The sequence below is a fragment of the Corvus moneduloides genome, chromosome W (assembly GCF_009650955.1).
Source record: "Corvus moneduloides isolate bCorMon1 chromosome W, bCorMon1.pri, whole genome shotgun sequence".
Taxonomy (NCBI): Eukaryota; Metazoa; Chordata; class Aves; order Passeriformes; family Corvidae; genus Corvus; species Corvus moneduloides.
In genome coordinates this window covers 3,446,481-3,473,286 of record NC_045510.1, presented here as the reverse complement: position 1 = coordinate 3,473,286, position 26,806 = coordinate 3,446,481, and the positions used below count along the sequence as shown (strand labels likewise).

The window sequence follows — 26,806 nt, the reverse complement described above, 5'->3', positions numbered from 1 at the left end:
AACAGGTTGTCCAGAGAGGTCATAGATGCCCCATCCCTGGAAGTGTTCAAGGCCATGTTGGATGGGGCTTTGAGCAACCTGGTCTAGTTGAAGGTGTCCCTGCTCATGACAAGGGGGTTGAAACGAGATGGTCTTAAGGTCCCTTTCAACCCAAGCCATTCTAGGATTCTATTAAAAACTTCATGAAAGGAAGTTGTTTGACCCTGAGGTTAGAGCATGGTGCTAATAACATCCAAGGTTGTGTATTCAATCCCTGTATGGGCTATTCTCTCTTAAGAGTTGGACTCGATGATCCTTGTGGGACCCTTCCAACTCAGAATATTCTGCGATTCTGTGATATAGTTGGAAGCCAAGTGCTCATCATCAAAGAGGGTTTCGAGGTTCAGGCAAGACACATGAAAGAGAGACCTGAAAGATTTAAGTGGATCTTCTCTGCTCTCACCCCACACACAGCAGTCAAAGACACCTCCTCAGATGCAGGCAGGTCAGATGTCCTCACATGACACAAAGCATGTCCTGCCTTGAAATGTTTTGGTACTAGCACAGCATTGCACTTCTTTGAGTCACTGAGATATTTGAGATAGTTTCTTGTGATACATTTGATTTTGTGGGAATTTCTTATGCTTTCCTTATCAGTAAGGCTTGGGCTTCAGTTCAGACATCCTTTGGCAGAACATGCCAGATTCAGTAACAGTGGTACACAATACCTGCAAAGCTGTCTACATCTCCACACTACCAAACAGCACAGGACACTCAGTATCTTACAATCACAGAATAGTTTGGGTTGGAAGGGACCTTAAAGATCATCTAGTTGCAACCCCCTGCCATGGTCAGGGACACCTTATACTAGACCAGGTTTCTCAGAGCCCCATCCAACCTGGCCTTGAGCACTTCCAGGGATGGGGCAGCCACAGCTTCTCTGGGCAACCTGTGCCAGTGCCTTATCACCCTCACAGGAAAGAGTGTCTTCAGAATATCTAATCTAAACCTGCCCTCTGTCAGTTTGAAGCCATTCTCCCTTGTCCTGTCACTACATACCCTTATAAAAAGTCTTATGCTGTTAACTTGATAGCCCACCACCTCTGCCTGTGACAGGCATGCTGCTGTTTCTACTGGCTTAATGGGAAGGCAAGCAGAGTCATCATCTCCACCACCAGCTCCTCAGGGGGGACAGAAGGTTGCTACAAGCAGGGTGTAGGATAATCCAGATGTGATCCACACACCCTCCTTCACTGCTCAGTAGATAGTCAACATGACCATCAATTGGAGAAACCTCTGATGTCCACAATCATGCACCAAGTCCCTGCTGCACCTGGTGGGACATGGGCACACATGCAAATAAGCAGTAAAATAAAGGCAGTCCTATTCAACACAAGCTTTTGTTTGGTGATGATGGGTGACAGCCAGCCACCATGGGGGAAGGGATGGACTTGGCCAGGAAGTAGGATTTTTAGCTCTCCCTCTCCCATCACCTGGAGAAATGGGACAAACCCGCTGAGTTGCTGGTTTTTGTTAATGCCCATTACATAAGGTGAGCCTGGGATAGAACTGCTGCCAGGCCTGTCATGTACCAAGAGCTCTACTGGCTGTCTAAATATGTACCATACCAGAAGTCTTTTACTTAATGAATTGCTCTCCAAATTATATCAAAGAGCTTCCTACTTGCAACAGCGTCACAAGGGGAATGCAAATGCAAAAAAGTATTATATAAAATCTTCCCATTGGGTCTTTTTGGGAAAAAAAATCCAAACATAAAAAGATTTTTAATTATTCCATTATCTAAACTTTCCTCATTTATAGAGGGAATATGGTGCTCAGATATTATCTTGCATACCTCAATGGAGTAGTCTTCACCCCAGAGGCTCACACGGTGCTATCAGACCTTCTGGTGAGTATTGCTCAAACACAGCAGGGCTTAGCAGAGCACAGCCATGCCATGCAGCAAACAAAAGTGTTCACTGTAGGAAACAAGAATTATATATGAGCTGAATGTAGTTTTGAGGCCAGGATTTTCTCAGCACACCAGGAGTTCACAAAATGTATCTCATGAGATCCTCCATCAGCAGACCACCCTCTTGCAGTGACCTGCCCAGAGAACTGGAAAGACCAGAGTAAAAGGCTTCTAGAGGGAATTTTCTCCATTTGTAAGCCACTGCTTTGTATGGGATACACAAGTGCCAGTCTCCCACAGCTGCTAATAGCAGATGTTTCACCAAGCAGTGAAAAATCAACAGCCAGAAATGGTAATAAACTTCACCTAGTCCTCACCAGCAGCATTTCACTCGTATATCAGCCACAGCAAGAGAAATGCTTGCCTGGACAGAAGAACAATAGCTTGCAGCTCCTCTTTGGTGCCAATGAAAATTTGTTACTCACTGTTAAAGGAAGCCAAACATGGAGAGAGAGAATTACTAGCTCTGCCACAGGCTGGGAGAGAGCTCAAACACTGGGGAAACAGCTTGGGCATCAGTGAATGGCATTTGTATGTAGAAAGCAAGCTCCCTGTTTGAGGAGATCAAATAGGTTTAATTCACAGGGAAAAAAAAGCAAAACACCATCCCTCTTCCACATAAGTTGAAACAAAAGAGTCCACAGCATCAGGCAGATGGAAGATGTTGGGGCTGTGTTGATTTGAGTCAGGCAAGCATCACTCATATATGACTCCTGCATCCTCCTGTAGTACCCACCAGCTCAGCACATTAGCTGAGCCTTTGGGTGAAGAGCAAGGGACCTTCTTCCCCAGGGTAAGCACCTGGTCTTGTTATCACCCTTAGCAACCCAAGGAGGCTAGATGGAAATGGCCAGCTTCTCAGCTGAATATCAAGCAGCTGGCTGGAACCTGGATGAGGTTTTGATGATGAATATTTCTGAGCAGAACAAAACTATAATAAATTAAGTCCACAATTCCATCTTGCATCTTCAGAGGTTCATGTGAAGCAGCATTTCCATACAGCATGCACCTTCCTACACAACAAGATCTTGTCTTTGTTGGGTACAGGTGTTGGTATAGATATTCCCAGCATTCTTGCATCCAAACCCATGGCAGGGAGGGGATGCGTGAGCCCCCATCCCACAGCCAAGCAGTTTCCATCATGGGTCTGTGCAGGAAGAAATTGTACCCAAAATTAAAGTTGCAATAGGCACTGCTCCGACTGACACAGCCTCTTGTACACCCTGCAAGAGGCTCCCAGGCTTCTTCTAATGGATCCCACATGTGGGACTGAAGCCTGGAGGACATCAAGCATGGCAAGAGCACCAAAACCACCAGCCTGAAGCCCCTTCTCCAGGTAGCCACAGCTACTGCAAATGCCACTTCACCCTTTCCTCAGCCGCCTCAGTCTCATATCTCCTCAGGCAAACACTGTTCTTATAGAGTTGATGGCCTCATAGTGGCACAGTAGCTCCTTAACCAGGTGACAATGGTCAGACCCATTCCTCCACCCTACCCAACCCTCTCCCACGCTAGTGCTCACGAAGAGGAGGGACAGCCACCTCCAGCAGCACTTGGTAAATACTGTTCACTGATGTTCACACCACGTACAACCACCCAAACCAACTTACACCTGGCTTCTGTCATTGCTCACCCAACACAGGTTCTTGGCACATGCAGTTTTGCTTCTCCCAATTCATTCCCTCAGCTATTTAATCCTCTTCCCTACAACACCATCCTTGTGCTGTGGCATATAACCAAGAAGCCCATCTACACAAAGATCCCTCATCCCAGATACATCTCATACTTTCAAGTCAGCTTCGATGCTCCAAATAGGTTGCTTTCACAGGTGGCCACAAGAAGCTCTTCAGCAATAAATGAGACACTCCATATTTTTTCCCCTTTATCACAGAACAATAAGCTCCCGGTCAAAGCATCCATCCTCACATTGGGATGTTGCCCATCTTCCATGGTTTGGGTGGGAATGAGCTTTCCGATGCCAAACAGAGGGACACATCTCCCCTTCCATGGGACAGGGAAAGTTGGCAGCACGGGCAGGCTCCATGCTGATGGATGAGACAGTACAAGAACAAAAGCAAAGGTTTGGTGAGGAAGAGATAAACACAACCCCTACCTGACTGTGTTCATGAGATGACAAGACCTTCCCTTGGGATAGGGGACAGCTGCCATCAAGCTGCTCACTACTATCTGCTGTCCACTGTAATAGGGATAAAAAAAGGCATTGTGTAAAATAATAGCCAGGCTGGAGAAAACTGCTGTGTCAGACCACAACACACAGCAAACACCATCTGGCCACAGGCATCACATTACATGTGCAGCACTCCCTCATTTTAGAGGATGATCCCAAAGGCTTTGGCTTGGAAACACTCTACCTGCTGATGGCAAGCAGAGGGAAGATGCAGGAACAACTACAGGAAGGCACCTGAAATGATACTTTGCAATAAAATCCATCCCCAGTATTTCTTGGCAGACTCCATCAGTGTTTGGTATCTCAGGCATGTGGTATGCACCAAGGTGACTTGAGTTGATAACTCTTTTCTATGGAGTCTTCCATGGAAAGTTGGGAAAATTCTGCTTTTCCCAATTCCATTTGCTTCAGGGACAGATATAAGCCCTGAGCTGCCAGAAAAACTGTGGTTTTATTTTAAACAAAACAGAAAATGTGGCAACTGTGACGTGCCACCAGATGACAGCACTACTCCCACACCAGCTTTGCCCCATGGTGAAGGACATGGACATCAGGGGACTTCCCGGACATAGGGGATCATGAGCTGCTTAGGTCAGCTTCCCCCAAGGTGCCTCCACAAAAATAATTCAGTTTGGGGTAATTTGTTTTGTTGAGTTTTTTCCTTAGAAGAAATGAAGGGCTGCATCATACTGAGAAAAACATAATATTTTAAAAAAGCAATTTTCATTAGACAAATATAAAGGATGCTGCTTAATCCTAAAGTCATTTTATCACCCCTACCAACAAAGTTGAGACTGAACCTCGGTGACCAACCCCATTTCTGAGGTCTTTCATCCTGGAAGTGTTTGGCTGTTCCAGAGAGGCTCACTGCTTGAATGCCATCACCAAGGTAAATGAGTTGAGAAAATGAGGTCAATTCCATACAAGCAGCAACCACTTGAGAGCTCCTTGACAGGTATGGATGAGGCCACAAAATAAGAGGAAGAGCCACCAATAGAACCACCCATGATCCCTACACAGCTCTGCCCTTATTGGAGCACTCGTTCTAGCTCACATATGGAGGACCTCAGCCTCCTCTCATTAAAGAGCTGCTCATCACTCTCCTGCCACCTCTGCTCACCTACCTGGAGAAGCTCCTGATGCTATCATGCTTGAGAGCCTTCTGCTAGACCTATGCCTATCTCCTTTAACAATTTTGAGTGCAACCACATGCCTGGAAAGGTCTCCCAAGGTACAGCTCAACTATTATTATGTCTACAGCCAAAAGAAAATTACATTTTCCCTCTGATTTTCCTCTCTTTCCTGGTGGGAGCAAGGTTGGAGACATCCCCACCATAGGAACATCCACACCTTGGAATTTTCTAGACTGGTGATAGATTCCGCCCTGCTGTGAGTGGTATGGAGGATGAGGCAGCATACAATGTGCCTTGCCTTCCTTCCCCCAGCATGGAGAGCAGTTATCGGGGGATGTGGTACCATCTGAGCATCTCACACACATGGGTGAGTGGATTTATCCTCTCTCAGGCAGGAAAAACATTTTTACAGCCACAAGGAAAAGAACTGCAGAGATTAAGCAACTTGCCCAACATTAAAGATTAAGTTGCTAGCAGAAGCTCACAGTTAAAAACAATTTTCTTGGTCTCAGTCCAGTGCCTTCCCCCTAAACCCATTATTTTTTCTCTGGCTCTCATTAAGAGGGAACATGCCACCTTCAGTCAGGCTGGCTTCTACCAGGGTTACTTCAGCAAGCTTCAGGATATACGAGTGTTTATTCCTTGCTTTGCTAAGAAGTGATCAGGAAGAGAAAATCAGAAATTAAAATTCCTGATTATTTCTTATCCAAATTTGGGATATGAGGTGGGAAAAAATATCTTTGGGAGATGAGATAATTCCTTAATGCATGCTTTAAGACAGTAAACTGTAGTGACTACAGGAACTTCATGGTTGCATGCAGCATGTTGGGGGCAACGGAGTCTGTAGGATGGTCTTCTTGTGTGAAGATTTGGTTTAACTTGGATCAATCAATCAGTCAAGTACTTATGTCCTGAAAGACTTCATGTATTCATAGAATCCTAGAATGGCCTGGGTTGGAAGGAACCTTCAAAGCTCATCTAGTTCCAACCCCCTTGCCATGGGCAGGGACACCTTCAACTAGGCCATGTTGCTCAAAGCCCCATCCAACCTGACCTTGAACACTTCCAATGATGCACCTTGAGACCATAAAAACCAAAACCCAGTTGGCAGGAGACCTCTACCAGCTGGTTAGAGACCTCATATATATCGCTGTACAAGCAAGCTGCCCCAAATCTTGTGTTTTACTACATCCTGCTTAAGCTGGACGTGCATCCCCAAGCCAGGCTGTAAGCCACCAGCACCCCCCAGACCCTCTCCCACCCCACAATGTGCCCTTCGTCCACCTACCTGCAAGATGTGGGACTGTGTCTTCTCACTCTCACCATCCCCCTCCATTTTATCCATCAGCAGCCCCTGGACCTGGTACTCCAGGACATAGCTGTCAATGAAACGCTCCAGCTCCTCGATCTCCTGAGAGCGGCTGCTCCCTGCCTCTGAGGAGGCTGATGCCACTGATGAGTTCTCCATCCCTTCAGGAGAGATGTCGAGAACAGAGGGGGCCTGAGAAAGCAAAATTAAAAGGGGCAAGAAATTATTTCCCAGTAATTATAAAAAGGTTAAAAAAACAGCAGCTGAAGCTTATCGGTTTCCAGGGACAGGATATTTTCTGCTGTACATCTGCATTTCCAGTAATATTTATAATAAACCTAGGTGGTCATATTTGGAGTTTTCATGTGTGCAAAAAAAAAGAAGTCCCATTTCTGTAATATTCCTACATCTAAGGACAACAGACAGTTTTCCTGTCCTCCTTAAAACCCAAACTACTGAAAACCTCCAGACATGCACAAGAGAAAAACAAAATTAAAAAACTTAATTTGAAAAGCCCACAGCATTAGCTGTGCTGGATAAGGGTGAGAAGCTGGGGATAATGGACAAGGGTGTGAGGAAGAGGATGATAATTGAAAAGCTTCTCTAGGACAGCAGCAGTAAATGGTGCTGAATTAATGATGTGACTGCAAATGGTTGAAAGAGGAGGTTTGCACATGGAGGTGAAACAGACATCCCACTAGAATCTAATTTTAAAACCTCTCTTTCTTCAGGACAGTGGCTCTATAGAAGATGTACAGGCTTTATGATGCTCTTCTCCTTCCTCTTTCTCCATAGCTCAACAGGTATGAGGCTCTGGAACTAGAAGACCAGACAACTGATGAGGTGGGCGAAGGTCCTTCTGGGATAGTGGGGCATCCTAAAACAACACCACCTGTACCCTGCATCAAGACCTCCTCTGTTAAGAGGGAAAAAAGAGCAATTGTAATAGAAGACTCCTTTCTAAGGGGAACGGATGGCCCAATATGCAGACCAGACAAAACTCATGGGGAAGTCTGCTGTCTCCCAGGGGCTCGGATAAGGGACATCACTGGAAAACTCTCCAGTCTAGTAAGGCCCTCTGATTATTATCCACTGTTGGTTGTTCAAACTGGCAGTGATAAAATAACAAAGAGAAGTCCAAGGACAATCAAAAGAGACTTCAGGGCCCTGGGAAAATTGGTAGAGGGATCAGGAGAACAGGTAGTAATTTCCTCGATTCTTCCAGTAACAACAAATAGTACTGATAGGAATAGGCAGATCCATCAGGACAATGCATGGCTCCGAGATTGGTGTCAGGGGAAAAACTTTGGGTTTGTTGACTACGGGATGAACTACTCAACACCTGGTCTACTGACACCTGACAGGATGCACCTATCTCAGAGGGGCAAAAGAGTTCTAGCACAAGAGCTAGTGGGCCTTGCTGACAGAGCTTTAAACATGCTTGGAAGGGGGAAAGGGATAAAACCAAGCTCGCCAGCGATGAGCAATGGGATGGTGTGCCAAAACTTGAGGAAAGGAGCACTAATGCGATCCCTCAATCTACTTCACAAGGTGTTGGATACAAAGTACCACACCTGAAATGTTTCTACACTAATGCATGAAGCATGAGGAACAAACAAGAGGAGGTCGAGGCTTTGGCCCAGTCCCAGAGATTTGACATCATTGGCATAAGTGAAACCTGGTGGGATGAGTCCTGTGACTGGAGTGCCCTGCTGGACAGTTCCAGACTATTCAGGAGGGATAGGCAGGACAGAAGAGGCGGACAGGTGGCACTGTATGTAATAGAAGGGTATGTATGGAGCTCACAGTTGGCAATGTGTTGGGGTTTTAGGAGCTCTCTTGTTTTTTCGGTTTTTTTTTCCTTTTTCTGTTAAAGGAATTTTCCCCATTCGTGTTGCTAGGGGAGCAAATGGCTGGGTACTTAAGAAAAACAAAAGAGCTGGCTTCTCTTTTGTTTCACCTGGGTGTGTGGGCAGTTTGGTCTCTGGTGTTCAGACAGAGAGGGAGGCTATTTTCTTCGGCTGCTTTTCCTTCTGCTGGAGAAGCCCTGGGATCCCAAAGCCCGCCTTCCCCGCCCTGCTGGGAGCCAGGCTGTGGCCACCCTGCCCCGCCGTTGCTTCGAGCCTTTGCTACGTTGTGGCCCTGCTCGACCTGCCTGCCCAGAACTCTGGGGGGGGGGGGGGGGGGGGGGGGGGGGGGGGGGGTTCCCCGTTTGGATACACCTTGTCTGCCACCTGGCATTTGTGCTCGTCCCTGCTGTTCCAGCCTGCTGTTCCTGAGGGTCCGGCCGGACACCAGGATCGGCTGCCCAGGGGTTTGTGAAGACTTTGTTCCATCCCTCCCTGGGATCCCAGGGCACCGGTGCCGCGTGCTCCCTGAGCTCGCTCCAGAGCGCCCCCTGCAGCCGCGGGGAAACCATCGCACCTGCCCTGCTCACCGGGAGCCGCCAGCGCCCCTGCCGGCTGCGAGCAGAACTGCACCCGAGGGGAAAGGGCCTGACAGCGGAGAAGGCTGGGACTGGGTTTGTGATTGTTTGCTGTTACTGCCATAGTTATTGTTGCTTGTTTGACTGGTTATACACATATAGATATATAATAGTAAAGAACTGTTATTCCTATTTTCCACATCTTTGCCTAAAAGTCCCTTGATTTCAAAATTATAATAACTCAGAGGGAAGGGGAGTTACATCTGCCATTCCAAGGGAGGCTCCTGCCTTCCTTAGCAGACATCTGTCTTTCAAACCAAGACACAATGACACAGTTGAGAACTTCTGGGTAAGAATCAAGGGGCAAACAAATAATGCACATGTCATTGTGGGAGTCTATTATAGATCTCCAAGCCAGGACAATGACACTGACAAATTATTCTTTGAGGAACTATGGGATGCTTCCAAGTCAACTGCCCTTGTCCTTATGGGGGAACTTCAGCTTGCCAGAAATTAACTGGGAGCATCACACAGATGGTACAACCTGGGCCAGAAGATTCCAAAAAAACCTGGACGATAACTATATGGAACAGGTCCTAAGGGATCCAACTCGGAAAGATGCCCTCCTTGATCTACTGATTGTCAACAGAGCGGAGATTGGCAGCTGTCTTGGCCACAGTGACTACGAAGCAATTGAGTTTAAAACCTCTGTTGACAGGAGGAAAAGTGCCTGGACATGAGAAGAGCACACTTCAGGCTGCTCAGGGAATTAGTAAGTAAGGTCCCCATGGAAAATGTTTTTGCAGGTGCTGGGGTCCATTAGTGCTGGTCACTTTTGAAACATCACCTCCTAAGGGCACAGGATCAGGCAATTCCCAAATGTCAGAAGTCAAGCAGGTGAGGCAGAAGGCCAGCTTGGCTGAACAGGGATCTTCTGTCAGAAATAAGGCAAAAAAGGAAGGTGTATGCCCAGTGGAAGCAAGGCCAGGTGACATGGGAAGAATACAGAGATGCTGCTTGCCACTGTAGGGAGAAAATTTGTGAGGCCAAGTCTCAATTGGAGTTGAAGGTGCCAGAACTGTGGGAGGCAATAAAAAGTTTTTTCAAATTAATTAATGGCAAAATGCAGTGTAAAAAAACCATCAGCCCATTACAGGATATGGATGGTCACTTCACAAACAGGGACAGAGGCAAGGCAGAAGTGTTTAATGCATTCTTTGCCTCTGTCTTCAACACAGATGATGGACCAAGGGGGTCTCAGTGCCCTGAGCTGGAGGACCATGACTGCAAGAATGGTACCCTCCCAGTCGACCTTGAAATTGTGGGGGATCTGCTGCTCCAGCTGGATCCCTACAAATCTATGGGGCCTGATGGGATTAATCTGAGAATATTCAAAGAGCTGGCTGACATCATTGCAAAACCTCTCTCAATGATTTTGGAGCAGTCTTGGGAATCTGGAAAGATCCCAGCTGACTGGAAGCTGGTGAACATTGTCCCGATTTTCCAGAAGGGCAAGTAGGAGGCCCCCAGAAACTACAGGCCTGTCAGTCTGTCAAGATCCAATTATTAAGGTTCTTTAGAAATTCCTCTGCCCGAATTAAGGTGCAAACGAGACCATATGCCAGTGACAATAATATGGGTTTTATTTGATAGTAAATATGAGAGAGAGAGAGAGAGACAGAGAGACAGAGAGACAGAGAGAAAGAAAGAAATAGAAAATAGGTGGGGGGGACAGAAAGAGAGTGAAAGGAAAATATCACCACTCCATGGATCCCAAAAATGTTCTGTTGATCCTCTCCAGCTGGTCCTCTTGGTGGTGAAGGTCCCCCCAAAAAGCATAGAATCCCATGGGTTAATATACCCTCAAGCCAGGTGGTAATGTCCAGGCATGTCCCCCTGGGGAAGGGGGGCAGTCTCTTACAGCAGACTCTGGATCTGTTGCATCACATGCAGTCCTGTGGTGCAAAGCCTCTGGGGAGCACTTTGGGGGGCCTTTGATGGATTATGACACCCCCTCAGCTGCCTCTCACATGAAAGTCCCATGGATGTGGCCAGTGGGGTTGGGGGTTCCACAGCTGTGGAACACGGTTTGTGTAATCGGAGGATGGGTGTTTATTGCCTCTGACCAGAGGTTCTGCAATGCACCAGAAACCTCCTCCTCCCCCCTCGCTTGGGGGGGAGTCTGTATAAATCTGGCTTCTGTGAGCTGTGCTCTCCCCCCACCCCAAACTCAGCAGGGGATGATTCTCAGTGTAGCTGGTGGCTTTGGCCTTTTGTGGATGCATACCTTTCCCTCAGCCTGAGATGATTGAACAATAGGTTTCCCTTTATCTAATGAGCAGTTTGACTTTCAGTCCAAAGTCCCAGTCTTCAGGGAGGCTTCTTTGGTTGTAGCTTCTTCATAATGAGCAAAACTTTATAGCAATGTTTGAGGCATGAACTATTTTCAGTCTCTGAGAAAGTCTCACTTCAGTGCCTGGTAAAGTTATGGAGAAGATTACACTAGGAGGTATTGAAAAACACACAAAAGACAACACAGTCATCAGTCACAGCCAGCACAGCTTCATGAGAGGGGAGTTCTGTTTATCAAACCTGATTTCCTTTTATGACAAGGATCCCCACCTAGTTGATCAAGGGAAGCCAGTTGATGTCATCTTTTTGGATTTCAGTAATGCTTTTGATACTGTGTCTCACAGTATCCTTCTGGACAAAATGTCCAGCACATAGCTGGATAAACACATAATGTGATGGGTGAGAAACTGGCTCACGGGTCAGGCACAAAGGGTTACAGTGAATGGGGTGACATCAGACTGGCGACCTGTCACTAGTGTGATTCCACAGGGCTCCATCTTAGGCCCTGTGCTCTTCAACATTTTCATTAATGACTTGGACGCAGGACTTGAAGAAATACTAAGCAAGTTTGCAGAGGATAGAAAACTGGGAGGAGCTGTTGACTCCCTCGAAGGCAGGGAGGCCCTGCAGAGACCCATTGACAAATTAGAGGACGGGGCAATCACCAACCATATGAAGTTCAACAAGGGAAAGTGCCAGATTCTGCACGTGGGATGGGGCAACCCTGGATGTACTGATAGACTGGGGAATGAGACGCTAGAAAGCAGTGCTGCAGAAAGGGACCTAGGGGTCCTGGTTGATGGAAAGTTGAATAAGAGTCAGAAGTGCCCTGGCAGCTGTGTCCTGGGGTGCATCAGGCAAAGCATCGCCAGCTGGTCGAGGGAGGTGATTCTCCTGCTCTACTTTGCACTGTGTGGCCTCACCTTGAGCATTGTGTGCAGTTTTGGGTACCACAATGTAATAAAGTGTTGTGGTTTGACACTGGCCAAATGCCAGGCACCCACGAAAGCCGTTCGCTCACCCTCCCCTGCCACAGCTGGGCAGAGGAGAAGAAAAATTAACGAAGGGTTCATGAGTTAAGGACCAGGAGAAAACACTCCAAAGGCAAAACAGGCTCAGCTTAAAGGTACAAAGTGAATTTATTACTAACAAAATCAGAGCAGGAAAATGAGAAGTAAAATAAGCCCTTAAAAAGACCTTTTTCCCCCAACCCCTCCCTCCTTCCCACTGAGCGCAGGAAGACAGGGGAGTGGGGGTTTTGGTCAGTTCATCACCCAAGGTTCTCTTCCACTGCTTAGGGAGAGGAGTCCTTCCCTTGCTGCACTGTGGGGTCCCTTCACATGGGAGACAGTTCTCCGTGAACCTCTCCAGTATGGGCCCAATCTCATGAGCAGCAGTCCTCCCAAAATGACCGCAACACGATTTCCTCCCATGGGAAGACAGTCCTCCCAAAACTGCTGCAGCATGGGTCACTCTTCCACGGGGTGCAGTCCTCCAAGGACAGGCTGCTCCAGCCTGAAAGCAGGGGCCCCCTCTCTCTGCTGGGTCTTCCACTTGACCACAACCTCCTCCAGGCATCCACCTGCTCCAGTGTGAGCACCTCCCCCATGGGCTGCAGGTGGATCTCTGCATCCCCTGTGGACCTCCATGGCCTGCAGGGGGACAGCCTGCTTCACCATGGTCATCACCATGGCCTGCAGAGAAACCTTGGCTCTGGCACCTGGAGCACCTCCTCCTCCTTCTTCTCCACTGACCTTGGTGTCTCCATGTTGTTTCCCTCACATGTTCTCACCTCTTCCTCTTCTCTGGCTAGAAAAAAACTGTGCGTGCTCCACTTTGTTTTGATTTTCTTCTTAAATATGGTATCACAGAGGCATTACCAACCTCTCTAATTGGCCCTGCTTTTGCCAGCAGCATGTCCATCTTCAGAGCCATCAGGGATTGACTCTGCCGGACATGGTGGAAGCTTCTATCAGCTTCTCACAGAAGCCACCTCCATGGCTGTGCCGGTTTGGCCAAATTTAGAAATATATCCTCTGAGAGAAGGCAGGTCACCACCCCTCAGTTTAGAGGCATAAAAAGGCACAAGAATTAATTTCTGGGCATAGGGCAGCGATATAGGATACACATCATAAAGTCACCCCAAGACAGTGGCCCCCTCGCTACCAAAAACCAGGCCATGCAAAACCAACACAGAAAGATATTAAACTATTATAGAGTGTCCAAAGGAGGGCAATGAAGATGGTGAAGGGCCTTGAGGGGAAGCTGTATGAGGAGCTATATTGGGTCTGGCTGAGATAGTGTTCATTTACCTCGAGCAGCCCTCACAGTGCTGTGCTTTGCTTTGAGAGCTGGAAGGGTGTTGATAACACACCAGTGTTTTGGCTACTGCTGAGCAGCGCTGTCCCTCTAGCATTCCTTCTCCCATCAAGGGGGCTGGGAGTGGGCAAGGTCTTGGGAGGGGACACAACCAGGCCAGCTGACCCAAATTAACCAAAGGGATATTCCATGCCATATGGTGTCAGTTCAGATATAAAAGCTAAGGGAGAGAGGAGGAAGCAGGGGGGGATTCATTATTCTACAATGTTTGCCTTCCGGAGCAACCGCTATGCATGCTGAAGCCCTGCTTCCCAGGAAGTGTGTGAACATCGCTCACTGATGAGAAGTAGAGATTAAGTTTTCCCCTTTGCTTTAGTGTGCAAACTTTCCCTTTTTTTTTTTTTTTTTTGCTTTAGTAAACTGCCTTATCTCAACCTACGAGTTATTTTCCATCTTATTTTCTCTCCCCTGTCCTGCTGAGAAGGGAAGTGATACAGTGGCTTGGTGGGCACCTGGTGCCCAGCCAAGGTCAAACAACTTGGTCTGTTCAGCCTAGAGAAGAGAAGACTGAGGGGAGACCTCATTGCAGTCTACAACTTCCTCATGAGGGGAAGAGGAGGAGCAGACACTGACATCTTCTCTCTGGTGACCAGTGACAGGACCTGAGGGAATGGCCTGAAGTTGTGTCAGGGGAGGTTTAGGCTGGATATTAGAAAAAAGTTCTTCAGCCAGAGGGTGGTTGGGCACTGGAACAGGCTCCCTGGAGTAGTCACAGCACCAAGCCTGACAGAGTTCAAGAAGCATTTGGACAATACTCTCGAGGACATGGTGTGACTCTTGGGGATGGTCCTGTGCAGGGCCAGGAGTTGGACTCGATGATACTTGCGGGTACCTTCCAAGTCAGCATATTCTGTGATTCTGTGAAAGTTAGTCATAATGACAACATGGGAGGAGGGCTATAATTGCAACAAATGGGAGCAACATTAGCAATTTCAGCAAAAACATCATAGCAGGACAACTGCTATTGACGTACCTCTGAATTCAGAGATGCAAATAAAAAGCCCAAACTATATAGCTTTGGGGGGAAAAAAAAGGAAAGAAAAGAGGTGAGAATTTGTTTAATCAAGAGACTGTATAACACTATATACCCAGATGGTATCTCACATCAAAGGGCCTTGCAGGTGGAAGCCCACTGTTGCCAGCTCTTGGATGCCTGTACAGTGCAGGTCAGATGAGGTCATCTGAGGGATATTTATGGCCCAGCAATTTAGTAGCTGAGCTTAACAAGGGACTGAAAAAGACACTTCTGGAATAAATTATACAATATGAATGATCAAGAAAATAAACTTTGTACCTAGCCCTGAGTTACTGCAGCACTTGAAGACTTCAGAGGAAGATGCAACAAATGCCAACATAAATACAGAATGCTGGAGCTTGGGACAAGCTTTCCCCACTCCTGCTAGTGCTTTCATAGAACCATGGAAGTGTTGGGGTTGGAAGGACCTTAAAAGGTCATCTAGTCCAACCCCCTGCAATGAGCAGGGACATCTTCAACTAGATCAGGTTGCTCAGAGCCCCATCCAACCTCGCCTTGAATGTTTCCAGGGATGGGGCATCCACAACCTCTATGGGCAACCTGTGCCAGTGTTTTACCCTCTTCAGGGCTTCTCCCTCCTGGAGGGCCCTTGAAGAACCTTTGTGCTTGCTAATGACCCCCAGTCCACAGGGACACCCTGCTTCTGATGAGCATCCCCACATGTCCACAATGTCCAGAGAAGCCCAATGCCTTTCAGTACCAGGAACCAGAGGTGACATCTAGCACTCAAGCCCCATGTGTTCCCTCCTCCAGTGTGGGATGAGGGTCAAGTTTCTCCTCTGTCACAGTCACTCAAGGAATTGAATCTACCTTTGCAGAAGTAAAAGGCTGAACCCATCAAATAATAATTTTTTAAAAAACCACTTGTTTGCTAGCAGCCCACCTTTGGCTTGGTGAATTTTAAATAGTTTTGGTCAAGTCACTGCAGCCAAAACACTAGGAAGAAAATACTGGAAAAAGTTCTTTCATGGTTTTTTTAGGGACTGGTATTTTTAAACAATGGATTTTTACTTTTATTTTATGTTGACATACACTAAATTTCCACATCTCTCCATTATGGTGTAAAATATTGAAAGACAGATTTCATTTTGGATTTAAATAGGACTTGACATTCTTTTGTTTCCTGTTTTAACAAAGTAAAAATACCTATTCTCATTTATCCCAGCTAAAAATCCTCTTATCCTCCAAAACTATCCTTACGACCAAAATTTTTCTACAGGCTAATTAACTGGAAAAAAAAAATAGCATCAACTATTTGTTCTATGGGCTGAAGTTGAGCATTCAGAATACCTGAGGATAACTTGGGGTACTCACCTAAAGGATGCAGCAGTACTCCAGGACAGAAGATGTAGTTTAAAGTGCTACTGTAATCCACATATATGTTAGAAAATCATAGGAACCTCAGGGAAGGTCACATATATATGTTTTTTTTTTAAAGAGGGAAATCTTAGAGGTCTTTTCCAACCTAAATGATTCTGTGAATCTGTGAAATAAGGAAAATGGGAACCCACATTTCCCCAAAGAGAGGGGACACTGCTGCAGCCCCAGTTCTAGAGGCAAGGCATGACATGGGGCACAACCCCAGTCACAGCATTTTGGGCTTTATCCTCCTAGTAATGCCTCTGCTTTGGCTTGTTCCCAGCTCCTCTGTGGGCTGCTCTGCCTCAGGAGAAAATATTTACTCTCTGGAGACTATCAGGCATAACACAAGATAATACCCAGGGCTGCAAAAACTCCAATCCAGAGAAAGCCTTGCTGATGCTCAGATGCCCCACTACATCCTCTCCTGCTCCCTTTCAGGTGAAACTGGATCTTGTACATGACAAGGGGATAAAAACCCAAATGTTTTCAGGATAATGCTGCTGACTTGTTTTTCAAATCCTCTGCCAGCAAGCCTCCAGGGTGCTGCTTACCTCTGTTGATCCCATCAGGTGGTTTAACTGGGAAGCTTACCAATAAGCCCTCCCCCTGCAAGGAGGCACCATGTTATATCAGGTTATTCTCTGGCTGACAGGGAACATAGAGGCTTTCAGATAGCACAGGGATAAATCCCAAATAAAATTTTCAAGAAGAAAATTAAGTTTATGAATGAAGGGAACTCATACCAGGTTGCAAGGCTTTGTTGTTGGGTTGGGTTTTGTGTTTTTTTTCTCTTCTAAGCTTTATTTTATTTATGTTGAAGTACCTGTTAAATCCTGTTAACATGCTGCAAATCTCTGTCTTGCTGAAAAAAGAATTTGGCACCTTTAAAAGGTACCTGGCCTATATCTGTAGCCAAATAAACCCCTTATGAATAGGGAAGGGAGCAGGTAAGGAAGGGAGAATCCACAGCAGGGAAGGCAGGGCAGAAGGAAGAAAAAATAAGATAGGGAATAAAAAAAGAAGGGTAGGGAACAATTTTTAAAAAATGGGATAGGGAACAAAAAAGCAGGATAGGGAACAACAACAAAAATAGGATGGGGAACAATAAAATGAACTGGGGGACAAAAAAATGGGATAGACAACAACCCTGCATCCAAGAACAGGGAAGAAAGTGGCAATGCACAATTTTCACCTGTCATAGGTTAGCAAGCATAGTCCCAGAAGGGATGTCCTTGCTAAGGGGTGCTTACAGCTTCCTCTGGGACCTGACAGAACCTATCAGCTGGCCAGTTTGAATATGGACAATTCTTTAAGCCACTTAAAGTTGTGACCGCCTCTGTGATCCACACTTAAGAATAGGCAAACTCCCCCCCAAGCTCTCTCTCATTTCTGGCACTGGGACAGGTGGCTTCGGGGCCTGAGCGGGGCCCAGTGGGCCCGGCCCAGGCCCTGCTTGGGCCAGGCCGGGCCGGGCCATGGCTCCAGGATGACCCCCCCAGCAGGGCTGTGGGCAGCCAGAGCAGCTCGGAACCACCCCCCGCCCCCCCCCCACTGCGGCACCGCTGTCCAGCAGAGGTCAGGTGACCAACAGCGATAAGACACATTCCAGCTGCAAGGCCTAGGTGAGATTAACCCTTTTAGTGCTGTGAAGAGCTGAAAACCTAAGGGAAGAGAAAGAGGAGATGCTTAAAGCTGAAAGTCTGTTGTGAAGCTATGATATATCAGAGTATCCTGTTGTAATTTCATGAAGATATGGGGGGGTGGAGTGTTCAACTCATAAGCAAAAGCACCTGCGCTGAGATAGGCAGATGCTGATGCAGCTGTAATTTCATGAGAAGTTTGGATAGGGAGAGATGGAAGCGATGAGGACTTTTGCTCCACACGGGAAAGGAGAAAACCTCAGTTCCTAGAGATGCTCCCAGAGATAGCCCTAGAGATGAAGATGAGGAGGACCCTTTGCTCCCAGGGAAGGCGGAGGGCCTCTGTTCTTAGAGATGAAATGCTCCCAGAGATGGGTGAAGAGAACTTTTGTTTCTGAACGGCTCAACCTTAAAATTGTACCCCAAAAACTTCAAGAGTGGGCCCTGGAAAGCAGTTGTGGGAAAAGCTGCAAGTCGGGGGAAGGGACTCACATGCGAGCAGAGAGACCTCTTCCTATATGGACTGAACAATATTTGGAAGTGGGCGGCTGTCTCGTTGTGATAATGTTTTCATAGCACGAGCAAGAGACTTCTCTTTCTAAATAGACTGAACAAGGTTATTATGGAAGTGGTAAACAGCCTGAACATCTTAAGGGTTGTCTTTTTACATTGTCAGTGGGAGAAGGGAGGAAGGTGGGGGGAGGAGGAGAGTTCTGAAGGTATGGTATAATTTTTTTTCCTTTTAGGTCTGTTAATAAACTTCTTTATATTCTTTCAAGTTTAGTGCCTGCTTTGTGTTTCTCCTAATTCTTATCTCACAGAAGATAAGCAGTAATGAGTATTTTGGGCCAAACCACTACACTAAATTGGTGTTTCCGCCCGGTTACAAACCAACTCCGTGACATCACCCATTAACTCCAGCAGCCAGATTATTTCCACAGTAAAGAGGATGCATGTGTACAATCGGGGCAGGGGAAAGAGGACGGAGTCACAATGAAGAGCAGGGCTGTAAGGAAAGGCACACAGGGGGCTGCCTGGAAGGTTTGGCAGGCTGAGACCACCTGTCGTGGTTTAGCATAGTGATGCCATGAAGATTTTTTGCCTTTTCTTTTATACCCGTTATACCTTTTTACAGCTTCTGTATTCCTAGTGCTTTTTGCCTACATTCTTGGACTTGTTTGTTAAGCTAAGAGACTAAACATTTTAGAAGCCTCGTAGCTAGGGATCAGTGTGCCCCAGACCCCAAGGTCCTCTCCAGAACATATTCTGTAAACTAAGATAGAACCATCCAGGGGAAGGTTCCTTGGGGAGGGGGGGCTCACTTGAACCTCTCATTGGGGAATCTTTGATAGATATGCTAATTAGTAAAGCCTATAATGTTATACCCAATGTTGGGGGGAGACACACGGGAACACGCGGAAGAAGAGAGACACAGAGACAGGGAAAGACTCGGTGGGGTACATCTCGAGGCATATGACCTGGACGTGTACACCTAAGGATCCTTAAGAATAAATACCAAGGTAAAATCCCTTTTCCCCTTCCAACTGTGTATGCCTCTTGATTTTAAGACCAGGAAAAGGCATCAGTTGCTGGCGACCACGAAGGGACCCTAAAGACCTTGAAACTCGCAGTCTTGGGTTGGAACACATCTTGCTTTGCCCCTCTCTTTGCCAGCAAATTACAGAGGGGCCGGAGAAACAATGTAAGACTGTGACCAGGACTTTAGGACCCAGCACGGAAAGGCAGAAGCACGGAAAGAGGTGAGTGAAAAGGGGATCAGTACCACTGAGACTGTGCTAGCACTAGGGAAGGAGATCTCCGAGGGGGTTGGAAAGGTTGGGGGCATAAAAGCCCACAAAAGGGGAAAGCTTAAACTTTTCCCCTGCAAACTGTAGAAAGGAGGGGACGCCCTCCAGGAGCCCAGAGGCTGCACCCTACGCAGCCGCAAGAGAGGCTCAGAGGTTGGTTGGTTGGTTGGTTGGTTGGTTCGTTCAGACGTCAGGAGTTGTGGGTTCGAATCCTGTTAAGATCAGATTTTCGCGCGCACGCATTTACTGCTTGCTAAAACTAGTTGCTTTTTAGTGTTTTAAAGTGCTGTTTTGAAGTGTTCGTGTAGTAACCTGTTGGGGTCCCTCCCCCTGCCATGGAGCCCTGGGAGAGGGGCCCTGAGGGGACAGACACGGGGTTTCCCTGCCCCTGCTCAGCCTCGTTCCCATTGGTTGGTTTGTGTTCCCTGCGCGGGCAGAAGGACCCTTGGTCCCGTGACTGGAACAGTTCCTCGGCAGAGCCCCGGCCATGCGGCTGGAGAAATAAACATCTCTGAAACAGCTATCAAGAATCTGCCTGTCCGTATATATTTCCTTTCCACGGGACTCCTGGTTTGATATATGCATGTTGCAGTATCCCCACTGCAACAGTAACCTAGATAAACTGCCTGGGAAATCGGAATTCCAAGGCCAGGTTGCAGGCTGAATTCCAGAGTTAAGAGCTTTCCTCTGGCACAGTTTTCCTGCCTGTGAGAAAACATGGGTGGTGTGAATGAAAAAGTTCCTCCTAACAGCCCGTTGGAGCTGATAATAAAACACTGGAAATGGCTGACAGGGCGAAAAACTACTTTGAACACCCGAGAATTGATTAGGCTGTCTACACAGGTTTGGCCGACTTTAAAATTAAGTCAAGGAAATTGGCCTCGCTATGGGAGTTTGGAAAATAACATCATTAATGACCTGATGGTAGAATTGAGATCATTACGTAGGTTTGATGAACTAAGATATGCAGAACTTTTTACTATGTATTTGAACAGGGAAGAAGCATATGTGGTAGACAAAAGTAATATGAAAATGACTTTGAGGAAGAGAAAGGGAAAGAAAAAGCTGCAGCAAGCTGACTCGTATACTAATACGGACAGAGAAATTGATATGACAGGTACAGATATGGTAGCACCAGCTTTGCGCAATGGAAGAGGGTCTCCCCACCCTGTTCAACCGCCGGGACAGCCCGCACGGCGGGGGGGTGGGGGAGCGGTGGCTCCGCCGGCGGGGCAGCCCGCACAAGTGGGGGCGGGGGATGGGGGAGCAGTGGCTCCCCCACCTCCGGTACCGCCGCCGCCGCCGCCGCCGCCGCCGCTGTCCGAGCGGGGGCAGGGGAGGGAGCAGGCGGCCGGCTCCAAGCCGGAGGAGCGGCGCGGGGCCCCCCCACCCCCAACCTCGTCGGGGGCGGAGGGCGGGCGCGGAGGCAGGGAAGAGGCAGATATGCCACCGCCCCCTGACCGCCCCGGAGGCAGAGAAGGTGTAGAATGGCCGCCGCCCCCTGACCGGTCCAGAGGCAGAGACGGGGAAGGGGGAGGGGAAGGGGCAGGCTGGCCGCCTTTCCCCGAGTACCCTGAACACAGAAGTGAAGGTAGAAATGGACACGGGCAATGGCGGCGGCATTCCCCAATACAGAGAACCGCAAGTTTCCGACCCAGAGACAGGAGGAGCCGCTCCCTCTCCCCACCCTGCGGTACAGGCAATGTTAAAGCTGAGGGCACATGGGATGGCCCCGACCCAGGCGGCTCTTACAGAGCCAGGGACGGGAGAACCTGCTTGCAGCCCCTGCCTCCCTACCCCTCCACTGCCGCAGAGAGCGAGACAGTTCCTGATCAACATTCGCCTGGAACAAGTTTTAAAACCAATGAACCAATTTCAATTAAAAGCGAATGGGATGATTTTGATACAGATGGTTCTCACGGGGAGGGAGGTAGAAGGAGGGGCAGGATAGCCCGAGAAGCTATGAGAGCAGTCAGTCCCGTCGCTAAACACACAAGGTCCAAAACAGATAAAGGGGGGGAGGAAGAACTTGCATTAGAAGCACCTCTGAGACAGGCTGTGGGAAATCAAGGAGCCATTTATATAAAAGTACCATTTTCTCTCGGAGAATCACAGCAGTGGAAAAACTCAATTGGGAAGTACAGGGACAACCCAGAGAGAGTAGCTATGCGTGTAGAAATGGCCATAAAATCCCAAAACCCAGATTGGGGTGATCTAAATGTTATGCTAGATGAATTATTGGATAAAACAGAGAGAGAAATGGTCAACAAAGCTGCTATATCTGCTATAGAAACTCAAATTGCAACTGGGAGTCTTCAAGGGTCAGTTAATGATATCTATCCCCTAGCAAACCCTGGCTGGGATCCCAATGTCCCAAAACAGATGGAAAAGCTGAAGCAATACCAGAAATGGGTGGTTGTTGAGTTAGCAACATATTCTGTGTTAAATACTTTAAAAGGTAAACTGAGTCAAGACACTGTAGATGTGATTGGAGCTACAGGGGTAAGTGAAACAAGGCCTTTTTTCCAACCTTTAAAATTTAAATTGGGAAAACACTGGGTCACTCACCAGTTCCTGTATATGCCAAATTCCCCAATGCCATTGTTAGGCAGAGATTTATTGGAAAAATTGGAAGCAGAAATTAAGTTTTCAAAGGAAGGGAGAGTGAAAGTTATAATCCCAGAATCTAAAATTATCGAAGCAGCTGCTATACTTGTACAGGAATGCCATGGAAAAATTCCCGAAGAAGTTGAAGAGGCTGTCATTCAAATAGTGTGGGCCAATGATTCTCCTGGGAGATCCAAAAAAGCTGAACCTGTGAGTATCACACTCAAAGCAGGGGCTACACCAGTAAGACAAAGACAATATCCTCTGAAATTAGAAGCTTGTAAGGGATTAGTACCTGTGATTGAAAAGTTTCTCAAATTTGGGTTGTTAGTAGAATGTGAATCCAGGTACAACACACCAATCTTGCCAGTAAAGAAAGCTGATGGTAAAAGCTACAGGTTGGTACAGGATTTGAGGGAAATCAACAAGATGACAGAGGACATACACCCAGTGGTAGCGAATCCTTACACACTTTTGACAACACTAACAAATGAATTAGAGTGGTTCACTGTTTTAGATCTCAAAGATGCCTTTTTCTGCATTCCTGTGCATAAGAATAGCCAAGAACTCTTTGCTTTTGAGTGGGAGAATCCTGAAACAGGGAGGAAGACCCAGCTCACCTGGACAGTTTTACCACAAGGATTCAAAAACAGCCCGACCATATTAGGAAACCAGCTGGCAAAGGAGCTTGAGGACTGGAGGAAACAAGAACCAGGAGGAGCGGTTCTCCAGTATGTTGATGACATCTTGATAGCGGCCAAGACACGAGATGACTGCATCAAGCTCACTGTAAGTCTGTTGAACTTCTTGGGCCAAAGTGGGTATTGGGTCTCAAAAGAGAAGGCACAGGTTGCCAGGGAAACAGTAGTATACCTGGGCCTGGAAATTTTCCGAGGACATCGCCAACTCAGCAGAGAACGGAAGGAAGCCATCTGCCGACTTCTAGAGCCCCATACCGTAAGGGAGATGCAAGCCTTCCTGGGAATGGTAGGTTGGTGTCGCCTGTGGATATCAAACTATGGTATACTGGTGAGACCTTTATATGAGGTCCTTAAAGCAGCTGAAAAGGGGACAATCATGTGGACAGAGAATGCCAGGGCTGCATTTAAACAGCTGAAACATTCCTTGATGTCAGCCCCAGCTCTGGGGCTGCCGGACTTGACTAAACCTTTTGAACTCTTTACACATGAGCGACTGAATGTTGCTCTGGGGGTACTGGCACAGCACCTTGGAGACCAGCGAAGAGCTGTGGCCTATTTCTCAGAACAACTAGACAATGTAGCCCAGGGTTGGCCAGGATGCTTGAGAGCTGTGGCAGCAACAGTCCTTCTGATACAGGAGGCTCGTAAATTCACCCTTGGGCAGCACATTGTCGTGTATGTACCCCATGCAGTGATAAATGTGCTGGAGCAAAAGGGGGGACACTGGCTCTCCCCTAGCAGGATGCTCAAATACCAATCTGTGTTGTTGGAACAGGATGATGTTACTCTAAAGACAACTTCTGTGGTAAACCCTGCAATGTTTTTATCATCTACATTACTTGACAGTGTGCCTGAACACGATTATTTGCAGACAATAGAGGAAACTTATTCCAGCAGACCAGACCTGAAAGATGTTCCTTTGAAAGATCCAGACTGGGAACTGTACACTGATGGAAGCAGCTTCATGAGAAACGGTAGGAGGATGACCGGTGTTGGGGTTTTAGTTTAGTCTTAGTTTTTTTCCTGTTAAAGGAATTTTCTCCCATATGCATGTTGCTAGGGGACAAATAGCTGTACTTAAGAAAGACAAAAAGGGGAGTGGGGCGGGCCTGGCTACTCCTTTGTCTACACCTGGGTGTGGGTTCAGTTCGCTCTGAGCGTCCGGAGAGAGAAGCTGCAGAGAAAGGAGCTGCTGCTTCTTTCTTTTTGGCTGTTCTTTCTTCCTGCTGGAAACAACGCCGGGACCCCAAAAGCCGCTTTCCCTGCCCTGCTGGAGACCGAGCTGTGGCTGCCCTGCCCCGCTCCGCTGCTGCTTCGAGCTTTCGCTACGCTGTAGCCCTGCTCGCCCTGCCTGCCTGGGCCTCCGTGGGGTTCTCCCATCTGGATACATCTCGTCTGCCACCCGGGATTTGCGTCCGTCCCTGCCGTTCCAGCCTGCCGTTCTAGCCTGCCGTTTCAGCCTGCTGTTCCTGAGAACCCGGGATCAGCTGCCCAGGGGTTTATGAAGCCTTTGTTCCATCCTTCCTGGGATCCCAGGGCACCAGAGCCGCGGGTTTCCCGAGCTCGCCCCGGAGCGCCCCCTGCAGCCGCGGGGGAACCATCGCACCTGCCCTGCTCACCGGGAGCCGCCAGCGCCCCTGCCGGCTGCGAGCAAAACTGCACCCGAGGGGAAAGGGCCCGGCAGCCGAGAAGGCTGGGACTGGGTTTGTGATTGCTGTTACTGCCATAGTTGTTGTTGTTTTGTTTGACTGGTTATATACATATATATATATATAGTAAAGAACTGTTATTCCTATTTCCCACATCTTCGCCTAAAGGCTCTTGATTTCAAAATATAATAACTTGGAGGGAAAAGGGGTTATATCTGCCACTTCAAGGGGGGCCTCTGCCTTCCTTAGCAGACACCTGTCTTTCAAAATCGAGACAGATCTTGGCGCCCAATGTGGGGCTCGAGGGCATTAAGAGATAGAGGTGAAAAAGGAATAACAGTTCCTCGATAACTTTATTTTGTGTGCTGGATATTGGAACCTTGTTAGGCAGCACTATGTGGTCTAGTTTACCCTGGTTTGGGTGGCATGTAGCCGTGGCTATATTCTTCCCCTTTGCAGCTCCTTACCTAAACATGGGTCCTCTGACTAAGGCTACCATTGCTGTTATCCAGCTTGCGTTATGGGTCGAGAAGGTGAGGAATTCATGGGTTTTTAACTTCCTCCGGAATGTGGGCACATGGATAAACAGCTATCACACACTGAGCACATGTTTTTGGGGTTATGTTAACAATGGTACCTTCTGTGAGGAAATGACACCAGGGGAAGTTTTCTCCCATCCTCCTTCTCTAGCTCTTCTCGAACATCCAGCATGCCCAGCAAGGGGTCCAACAGCTAAGAGAGGTGGCAATATTAGAGGTACTCTTTGGGAAGGATAGACAGCATGATAATGACCCCGATAAGGTCAAGTGCACAGGACAGATGATGTGGAACCTGGCAAGGCTAGGGCCATCACAATACACCACCTTCATTGCAACGATTGATGCTGACAATACCCGAGAAACAGTGGGCTCTGTTGCCAACAGGCTCAAGCATTATGACAGCATGATCAATGGCCCACTAAAAGCTCATGTCTCTGCTGTGGTCCAGGACCTCAAAGAGGAGATGAAGGAGATGAGGGAGGAGATGAGGGAGGAGATGAGGGAGGGTCAGTGTGGCACCAGTGCGAGTCACAGGCCCCCAAGTCAGAGCCCGTCGTCCCCCTGCTAGAGAGAGAGGGTACACCCCACAAGCTGAGCTGTGGTTTTTCCTGTGTGAGCATGGGGAAGACATGAGAAGGTGGGATGGGAAACCCACCTCTGCCCTGGCAGCGCGGGTGCATGAACTCAAGGAGGGAGGCACTAACCGAGGGGGTTCCGCTAAGGTGAAGGTAGCCTCAGCCTCCCGTGACCGAGCTGCCAGGCATTACAGAAGGGAAGATGATATGTCGGATCCCCTTGAAGGTACCTCGAGCATGTACGCCCAAGAAAAGAATGATAACCAGGGCTAGAGGGGCCCTGCCTCTAGCCAGGAAGAGGCACGAGAGAACCGAGTTTTCTGGACAGTGTGGATCCGATGGCCTGGCACATCAGAGCCACAAAAATATGATGCATTGGTTGATACTGGGGCACAGTGTACTTTAATGCCATCGGGACATGTGGGGGCAGAACCTGTATCCATCGCTGGGGTGACCGGGGGATCACAGCAGTTGACCCTTTTGGAAGCTGAGGTGAGCCTGACTGGGAAGGAGTGGCAAAAGCATCCGATTGTGACCGGCCCAGAGGCCCCGTGTATTCTGAGCATAGACTTCCTCCGGAATGGCTACTACAAAGACCCAAAAGGACTCAGGTGGGCATTTGGGATTGCTGCTGTGGAGGCAGAGGGCATTAGGCAATTGAACACCCTGCCTGGACTATCTGAGAATCCTTCTGCAGTTGGGCTCCTGAAAGTGGAAGAGCAACGAGTGCCAATTGCCACCTCGACAGTGCACCGCCGGCAGTATCGGACAAATCAAGATGCTGTGATCCCCATCCACAAGATGATCCGCGAGCTGGAGAGTCAAGGGGTGGTCAGCAAGACCCACTCACCCTTCAACAGCCCCATCTGGCCTGTGCGCAAGTCTGACGAGGAATGGAGATTGACTGTGAACTATCGTGCCCTGAATGAAGTGACTCCACCGCTGAGCGCTGCCGTGCCAGACATGTTGGAGCTCCAGTACGAGCTGGAGTCCAAAGCAGCGAAGTGGTACGCCACTATTGACATTGCCAATGCATTCTTCTCCATTCCTCTGGCAGCAGAGTGCAGGCCTCAGTTTGCCTTCACCTGGAGGGGCGTGCAGTACACCTGGAACCGACTGCCCCAGGGGTAGAAGCACAGTCCCACCATCTGT

The 26,806-nt window shown here is 48.0% G+C and overlaps 1 protein-coding gene across 2 annotated transcripts in view; it reads right to left on the bottom strand.

Annotated features, from left to right (window-relative positions):
* Positions 1-6,740, bottom strand: part of LOC116437397 (CBP80/20-dependent translation initiation factor-like) — a 484,652-nt gene extending 477,912 nt beyond the window's left edge. For both annotated transcript variants that reach the window (XM_032095063.1, XM_032095064.1), the window contains exons 1-2: positions 6,561-6,740; positions 4,092-4,148 (exon numbers count right to left, since the gene is read on the bottom strand). In XM_032095063.1, the coding sequence (XP_031950954.1) occupies positions 4,092-4,148; positions 6,561-6,740 (237 nt within the window). The remainder of the gene's footprint in view (positions 1-4,091; positions 4,149-6,560) is intronic.
* Positions 6,741-26,806: the final 20,066 nt, after the last annotated feature.